At 37.8% G+C, this 9,461-nt stretch overlaps 1 protein-coding gene across 1 annotated transcript; it reads left to right on the top strand.

Moving 5' to 3' along the window:
* The first annotated feature begins 825 nt into the window (after positions 1-825).
* On the top strand, positions 826-7,189 carry Mstn (myostatin). Its single transcript, XM_032899539.1, has 3 exons — positions 826-1,319; positions 3,052-3,425; positions 5,357-7,189. Exons 1-3 carry the CDS (start codon positions 944-946, stop codon positions 5,735-5,737), a joined length of 1,131 nt encoding a protein of 376 aa, XP_032755430.1. The 5' UTR covers positions 826-943; the 3' UTR covers positions 5,738-7,189.
* The last annotated feature ends 2,272 nt before the right edge of the window (positions 7,190-9,461 follow it).

Raw genomic sequence — 9,461 nt, 5'->3', positions numbered from 1 at the left:
CTGAGTCAAACTGAAGTAACGCTCCAGTGCCACTTACGAAAATCCATTATCTGCTTGTCCTAAGTACAGAGCCCGGCCTCCTAGCTTACATTATCCTGTGGGCAGTAACAACAAAGCAACACTCAGGCTTCAATATGTATCTCTAGGATAGAAAATAGCAATGCTAATAAGCTAAAATCAAGCCCAGTTTTCATGTTAGTGTTCCAAGACATTAAGCTATCAAAAGTTAATTCCATGTACATGGAAATAAAACAGGACTGGTTTGTAATATGTACTAACAAATAAACCGTGAAAACGGGCTTCTCAAATTACTGATGCAACTTTTTAGCAGGGTCACAAACTTAGCTTTCTTTCAATTTAGCCAGCTCTTCCTAATTTTACTTCTCTAATTATCCAGCACTTCATGCATATTTTTTACCTCAAATATTTGTTTTAATAGCAAAATAGCACTCCACGTCTTAAAGGATTAACATTTCTATTTTAAACACAGAGTCTAAATTAAAATTTGCCAACTTAAACAATAGCAAGAGTTTTACAGAAATTAATAAGCTTTAAGTACAGTTTGTATTAGTACACGGACTTTAGTTTATCAAATGTCACATATATCTTTCATGATTTGGGGATTTATTTCATGTATGAAGTAGTCAAATGAATCAGCTTGCCCTCGACTGTAACAAAATACTGCTTGGTGACTTGTGACAGACAGGGTTTTAACCTCTGACAGCGAGATTCATTGTGGAGCAGGAGCCAATCATAGATCCTGACGACACTTGTCTCCTCTAAGTTGGAATATAAAAAGCCACTTGGAATACAGTATACAGGACTCACTGGCGTGGCAGGTTGTCTCCCGGACGGTACATGCACTGATATTTCACTTGGCATTACTCAAAAGCAAAAGAGAAGAAATAAGAACAAGAAAAAAAGAGATTGTGCCGATTTTAAAATGATTCAAAAACTGCAAATGTATGTTTATATTTACCTGTTTGTGCTGATTGCTGCTGGCCCAGTGGATCTAAATGAGGACAGTGAGAGAGAAGCGAATGTGGAAAAAGAGGGGCTGTGTAATGCGTGTGCGTGGAGACAAAACACAAGGTACTCCAGAATAGAAGCCATAAAAATTCAAATCCTCAGTAAACTCCGCCTGGAAACAGCGCCTAACATCAGCAAAGATGCTATAAGACAACTTCTGCCCAGAGCGCCTCCACTCCGGGAACTGATCGATCAGTACGACGTCCAGAGGGATGACAGCAGTGACGGCTCTTTGGAAGATGACGATTATCACGCTACCACGGAAACAATCATTACCATGCCTACCGAGTGTAAGTAGCTGTTAGAGTATATCAACAGTTCTGCTGACTGCTGTCCTAGTGTTTATGAGAAACAGATCTATTTTCAGGCTTTTAACAAGCTGTTGGCTTATATGTAAGTAGGAGAGAAAGGAGATTTTTTTTTCAAGATTTCCTGAGAAACAAAACCGACAATGAAATCTGTCTTGTTTCCTTGTAGAGCCAAGTAGCTCAAAGTTAATATTTAATAGTATTTAATTTTATACGAAAAAATGTAGAATGCTTGTGTGTTTAGAGCTTGACAGTATAAGGCAAGGACTGTGAGGTTCTATAAGCAATGTTAAAACATATGAAATTTACAATTGCATTTGTCTAAAACGTGCACTAGTTTTCTCTCCCACTAACACTGAAGAAAGAAATCTGCTGGATGTTTATTTGACACTGTTCCACGGTTAGAGTGCTTTCTGTTATTTAAAACTGTCAGTCACAAAGATTTTATGCTCTTTACGAATTAGAATAGTAATTGTGAGAGCTATTGCACTGGGAAGTTAAAGAAGGTCAATATTAAATGCATTAGCATAAGCCATGATGAAGCAGGCATAGCAAAAATAATACTCAGGCCCGAGTATCAGAAAATGCTCAGGAAAGAAGCATTATAATTGGGAGGTCATGGTGTGAATGCTGTTTGTATGTTCCTGGTACTGCACTGAGAGAACCCTGGCTGTGTACTTCCAGGCAGGAACAGGGATTGAGAACCTTCTAAAAGATTTAATTCTTTATGAGGGGGAGGGGACGTCACCTCTAACTGCAGCATCGCTTTTGGGAGATGATATGTTTCAGGCAGTTCCTATCTGAGTTCTCTGAAAAGCAAGACAGGTAACCTTAGAGAGCAGGCAGGACAAATGAAAGATTTCTGTGACATGTGTCCGAGATCTTGCTTTAATACCATGCTTTAAACACTTAAAACCAGACACGACATGGTTTCAAATCAGCCCTTTACTAAGTAATCAGGTTACGACACAGCAAATAATTTTCATTTATGACTCTCGGATCAAACAGTTCGGGAGAAAGTCTTCCTTATTTACATGGGGTTTGGAAAACCCCGAAGAAAAGCAATTGTTAGTGCTGAAGTTGCAGTTTCTGACTTTTGAGATAGCTTGAACATGATACCTGATTTTTTTTTTTTTTTTTTTTTTTTTTGCTAATTAGAGGCTTCATGTTGTTCCTTCGAATGACTCTTCCAGAGCCCAAGTGTCACAGATGTATTATATTGTTTGCCATTTCTGAGGTTGGTTAAATTGCTCCCAGTGTCCCGTCCCCAGGTAATTGAGGCCTGGGGGAAGGGTTCCTTTCTCCAGACTGACTGGTACAGCTGCTCAGTGAGTGTAACTGCTCAGATTCCCAAAGAATTCTAAGTGGACGTTCCGGCACAGTGTCTCTTAGTCTCTAATCATCATCACTTGCAAATTTCATGTGCAGTTCCTTCTCTTGAAAAAATATCCCTTAGCCCACAGCTCTCTGGAAGGGGAGTAGAATCTTCATAAGCAGGTTTGAAAATACAGATGTCTAAAAAAAATTCTGAAAAGCTAGAGCAACTATTTTTTTCTGATAATTTCATCTGAAACACGAGTGAAGTTCCGCACGATGTTTTATTTTAAAAGACCACGTTACATACACACTACCCCAGCAGCCGATGTTAATGGGTGATTTTCTTCGTGTTTCGATGGGGCCTAATGTCAATCAATCTCTTCTTATTCCTTGGCAGCTGACTTTCTAATGCAAGCGGATGGAAAGCCCAAATGTTGCTTTTTTAAATTTAGCTCTAAAATACAGTACAACAAAGTGGTAAAGGCCCAGCTGTGGATATATCTGAGGGCCGTCAAGACTCCTACAACAGTGTTTGTGCAAATCCTGAGACTCATCAAACCCATGAAAGACGGTACAAGGTATACCGGAATCCGATCTCTGAAACTTGACATGAGCCCAGGCACTGGTATTTGGCAGAGTATTGATGTGAAGACAGTGTTGCAAAATTGGCTCAAACAGCCTGAATCCAACTTAGGCATTGAAATCAAAGCTTTGGATGAGAATGGGCATGATCTTGCTGTAACCTTCCCAGGACCAGGAGAAGATGGGCTGGTAAGTAGTAACTGAAAGTAACATTTGAACAACCATGTTACATTTTTATCCCTGATATGAATGATAATAGTGAAAAATAAATACTATTTTCAATGCTCATAAGGCAGACAAAGTACCTTACCCCAAAGGTTGGTCTGTACCCAAACCAGTAGGTGCCAATCTCTGTGAACACATTGTTATCCCATGATGCTCTTACTTAGCATGAAGACCAAAAGCCAATTACATCATGTTCTTAATTCCATAAGGAGGGCCTTACTGGGAATTAGATGTCCTTTTCATTGTCAGACACATAATTATGCATAAACTATGCAGCCTATATGTAACTGCAGATTCTGGTTTCTACCCGACAAATTAAAACCTTTCCCTCCCATTTTATTTGTTTCTTTCCTAGGTTTTGCATTGAAAAATATTGGCTTCCCATAAAGTAAAAAATATTAAAATTCTAATTAAAATACCCTTATATGTGTAGATACGCTTGATTAAATATATTCTACCCAACACTTCTAATAAACATACTCAGTACTTACAGAATGTGGGAGCCATGATATGTATACAGATTACTTGGTGGAATGTTGCTGATAAAACTGTAATTTCTAAGCTAACCTTTGCCTCCTAGCCCATCTCTGGGCTCCTTTAGCATACTTGCCCAGGAATTTACTTAGGCATTGCCTACTAATTAAATAGTGAGTCAGGGATATGACAAGACCTCATAGATTATAAAAATTAATAAAAAATATTTAACCCTCCATAGGCCTGAGTTACTGTTTTGTGTCACTTTTATTTACTTCTGCTTTGAAAAACTTACTGTGAACATATTGTTATTTTCACCCATTGTCATAGTTTACACCAAAGCATTGTACTTGGAAATGACAAGCGTGGTTACCTTTTTAATCTTTTGGTTGAATTTGGGAATAGGTGTGAAACCTATTGTTTAAAGCGCAATGATTTCCTAAATGGTCTATTTTCTTTATACTTGCCATTTAAACACTACACTCTACAAATGATGTTCTCTTTGACAAGATAGCCTCGTGATAAAAGATAAAATTGTCATCAACTATTTGAGAACGTTCTTTCTCATAGGTAGTAATTATTTAATCACCAAGGTTGCTAATGGGTTTTAATTATTTACAAGGTGGTTAATATGATATTCCTTGGAGTTTTCCCTCTAAAAGGAAATGGTCTTAAATGCACTGGGAGACTGAAGCTGTCGCAGTGCAAGCAAATTCTTCCTCTTCCTTCTTCTCCTTCTGCTGTGGTCCTGAGGATTGAACCAGGACCTTGCACAGGAGGGGCAAACCCTGTTCCACCAGGCTCCATCCACACCCAGTTCACCACTTCTTAAAAACCTCCTCTTTGCGACTTTAAGGATCTTCTTTCAACACACTGTACACACAGCCACTGTTGTCATGCTAATTTCCCTCCTCCCACTGTGATCCCTATAATGTTCAGAAGGAGCTATTTTGCTCTGACTTAATTTTCACATTTCTTCCAGAAAAGCCCTAGGGAAGAGAGACCAGACAGTGCCATCCCTCCAAGAGTCATCAGTCACCTGCAGCCGATGTGCAATCAGCAATGACGAAGAGAGGGTGTTCAGTCCTCTCACTGTCCCGCCCACCTTCCCTCTCTTTCATCACTTATTTCCCAAGCATCTGTTCAGCTATTATGTGCTATTATGTCTGATAATAGTATGAAAAAGAAACAAAACTCTAAAAGGCACAAAGGGAATGACCACAGGGAAATGCCTGATGCTGTTAGATTCTTTGGGGCCATGAAAGGAAAAATGAAGTCTAGTGTCTATAAAACTTTCTTAATAGTGCAATTCTTATTTTAAAAAAGCATGGAAATGATGTTTTTTTTTCCTGAATAATGATTTTTAAGGTAGGAAGGATTTGGGGCTCCATTAACACAATTGTGCTTTCCTTTTCACACAGAATCCCTTTTTAGAAGTCAAAGTAACAGACACACCCAAGAGGTCCCGGAGAGACTTTGGGCTTGACTGCGATGAACACTCCACGGAATCGCGGTGCTGCCGCTACCCCCTCACGGTCGATTTCGAAGCCTTTGGATGGGACTGGATTATTGCACCCAAAAGATATAAGGCCAATTACTGCTCTGGAGAGTGTGAATTTGTGTTCTTACAAAAATATCCGCATACTCATCTTGTGCACCAAGCAAACCCCAGAGGCTCAGCAGGCCCTTGCTGCACGCCGACAAAAATGTCTCCCATTAATATGCTATATTTTAATGGCAAAGAACAAATAATATATGGGAAAATTCCAGCCATGGTAGTAGACCGGTGTGGGTGCTCGTGAGCTTTGCATTAGCTTTAAAATCTCCCAAATCGTGGAAGGTCTTCCCCTCGATTTCGAAACTGTGAATTTATGTACCACAGGCTGTAGGCCTTGAGTATGCTCTAGTAACTTAAGCACGAGCTACAGTGTATGAACTAAAAGAGAGAATAGATGCAATGGTTGGCATTTAACCATCAAAATAAACCACATTATAGGATGTTTAATGATTTCCAGAGTTTTTGAACCAGGAGGAGATCAAATCACATTTATGTTCATATATGTCTATCATAATTACAATCTAGGCAAGGAAACGAGAGCACGTTTCCTTGTGGTCTGCTGAATTAAAGGGGTCTGATTCAAAGGCAAAGTCTTATTTCCTAACAGTTTCACTTAATATTTACCGAAAAGTCTATATATAGCCTTTGTAAAGTGTAGAACTGTTATCATTTGAAAACATCATGTACACTTATATTTGTATTGTATACTTGGTAAGATAAAATTCCACAAAGGAGGAATGGGGCCTCACATATACGTTTCCATTCCTATCATAATTGGACAATACACAGCAACGGTGCTAATGCGATGCCGAGTGGCTCCTACTGCCGGACTTTTCGAATACAACACTCTATAAAGTAAGATTCTCTCCCTTCCAGGCACATCTGCACACAGCACTAAGCGTGCAATGCATTTTCTGTAAGGAAAGAAGAATCTTTTTTTTTTCTAGAGATCAACTTTCAGTTCTCTAGCACAGTGGGAGTGACTGCTTTATCTTAAAAGGCAGACAAACAGTATTCATTTTGATCTAAATTTCAAAATCACCGTCTGCCTTTGCCACATGGCAGTTTTGTGGTAAAATAATGGGAAATGACTGGTTCTATCAATATTGTATAAATGACTCTGAAACAATTGCATTTATATAATATGTATACAATATTGTTTTGTAAATAAGTGTCTCCTTTTATATTTACTTTGGTATATTTTTACACTAATGAAATTTCAAATCATTAACGAACAAAGACATGTCATGTTTCACAGAAAAGTGACTGCTTCTATTAGCAGATTCTATAGTGGTCTTAAAACTTCGTACGTTAAGGTTAGATGGTTATATTACAATCATTTTATATTTTTTTTTACAATATCAACATTCACTGATGGATTCATGGTGGCTGTATCTATGAATGTGAAGTTTCAGTGGCCATTGTGTTCAAATCTCAATGCCCCACTATTTTAAAAATTATAAGCATTACTAAACATACCAAAATTTATCTAAAGAAAAACAAATATGGAATCTCAATAACAGTTACTTTTATTTTATAATTTGACAATGAATATGTTTCTGCATTTATTTAGTTCAATTTTATAAATTGGAATTTTGTTAATCAAATGTATTGTACTCATAGCTAAATGAAACTATTTCTTACATAAAATGTGTAGAAACTATAAATTAAAGTGTTTTCACATTTTTGAAATGCATCAGTTCTATGTCATAATGATTGTGGGTTTTTTAATTTTTACTTTGTTATAGATTTGCACAAAAGTTTGTAACAAAAAAAGTTAGTACAGAAGTTTGATTTAGGAACTCTAAGTCTGAGTGAAATTCCCCATGAATTTGCTTTATATATACAAAAGCAAAGGCTAGTATCTTCTGTTCCATTTCTCTCTACCTTGACCTAAAATCTATTTATTTCATAGGTTCGATTTCAAATGCAGTGCAGTTGGCAGTGGTACACACTCCTAGGGTTACAGGCTCCACCGACGTGGCAGGGACACAGGAAACCACAGTTCTTCCCTAACACTTAATGAGATTGGCACATTTTCCTGAGCACTGGGGGCACCAATTTTCAAAGTGAATAGCAAAGTGATTCTTAAATTACCAAGAAGTCCTTGTGTACCACTGAACAATTGCTCTATCTGAGCAATTTCTTCCCCCTCTCTTCATCAGGCCAGAGATGTGGCCTGAAGGGACTTAAGTTTAATGGGGAGGTGAGTAAAATTCTTTTATGCCACTATTTCTGAGTGAAAAAGTCATAATTAGCTCAAATACAATTTTAACAACTTCTATTTGCATATTAATTTTATGAAATAGAAATCTAACTCCGAACACATTATATTTGTTCTATCACTCATCCTAACAGCAATTATTAAAATTGAGACATGACAAGAATCTATTAAAATAATTAAAAGTCTGTTTTAAAAATATAAGACATGATTACTACCAATTTGATGAGTAGGAAATTAAACTTTAAAGAGGTGAAAGGCAAGTTGTGGTTTGCCCAGAATGTGACAAAAGTTGAAATCTCATTTACATGGCCATTGTGGTCTAAGATACATACTGCAAAGCATCAAAGGAAATGTCATCTCTTTCGTTCATCCTCGAGCGGGGTTCAAGCAATGAAATTGGTACCAAATTTAGTTTATTTGTCTCATAAAGTCTTTGGGGAATGTACATTAGAATGGATGGCTTACAGCAAATTTATCTTTGTTACCACTTAAAATAGGTAGAAAATTGAAATTGAATCTACTGCATTACATATCAAAATACTTGAGTAAGATACTCTCTGAAAAATCCAGGATGTTCTCAGTTGTGGTGTTTTTCCCTATGAGACCATCCAGTTTGACTTACAGACATAAAATGCATATGTATCAGAGATGTGCACAGGTCTAACAGTTTGCACTAGCCTTAGCATTACACTCAGTGTTCTTGATAAAGAAATGCATAGCTTGCAATGAAACAGACACACTCTTTGCTTTGTCGTTCCCCTTTTCCTGTGGCTTATTAAAGTATAAGCTCATTTGTGAGGGTGAGTTACTAATTGCACTCATATCATGTCCACATTTGCCCTAAAAACTGACCTCAGTACACTTTTCTTGTGTGTAATTCTATGTCTGCAAGATAAACATGATAGTACCTGTTAGAACGTATAGCAGCGTCAGATTTGCATCCTAAAAGATTTATTGAAAGTTCTACTGTGAAAAGCAATTGCCTGATTTGATTAATTTTGAAAGCTACTTTGGACCAAAATTTTTAAAAGTTAATTTACTTAATTTACCCTTTTATTTTCCTAACCACTCACGATTGCCCTGTTAAAACTTTCCCTATATGGTGTGTTTTTCCTGATGTCTTGTGAAAGGCCTTATTCACAACACAATTTGTTTATGCGGTTTTGGCCACAGATTCTACACAATGTTTTCCAGATCTGCTCCCACGGACATTAAGTCTGGCTAAGTAGCTAAATGTCTCTTGGCTCTGCTCCCAGGGAACTCTGGATCTGGGCATTACCTTCAAGTAGCCAAAACAACATATGAACACAGGAAAATGTGACTACATGATGTCATCAGACTCTGACAATACCGTCACTGAATTAAGAAGGTGGGACTCAAATGGGAAACAGTAGTTTTCTGAGTAGGCTCTAAAGGCCTGAGAGAAAAATCTGCATTGTTCGTAGAAACATTTAGAAGGTTACTGAGGCAACTGTCTGGTCCCATGCGCCCAAGAATATCTCCTTGAAAAGCTGCACACTTCTGCACTAACTCAATAAAGGAGTAAAGTATGTGGCTATCTGCACCTTTGGCAAAAGATGATACTGGGAAATCCCAGGCTATCTGGAGCTTCAGCCTGGTCAGGTGTGGTAGCCTAGACATGCTAACGAAGAGAGGGAACGCCCAAACTCCTGCTTGCAGTTATGTGTTGGCAGCCAGTGAAATTGTTCCCAAATCTAGAATATACCAGGAGCTGTGACTTGGA

The sequence above is a fragment of the Rattus rattus genome, chromosome 4, assembly GCF_011064425.1.
Source record: "Rattus rattus isolate New Zealand chromosome 4, Rrattus_CSIRO_v1, whole genome shotgun sequence".
In the NCBI taxonomy this organism is placed as follows: domain Eukaryota; kingdom Metazoa; phylum Chordata; class Mammalia; order Rodentia; family Muridae; genus Rattus; species Rattus rattus.
The sequence above is the reverse complement of the archived record's forward strand: the minus strand, read 5'-3'. Positions and strand labels throughout refer to the sequence as shown.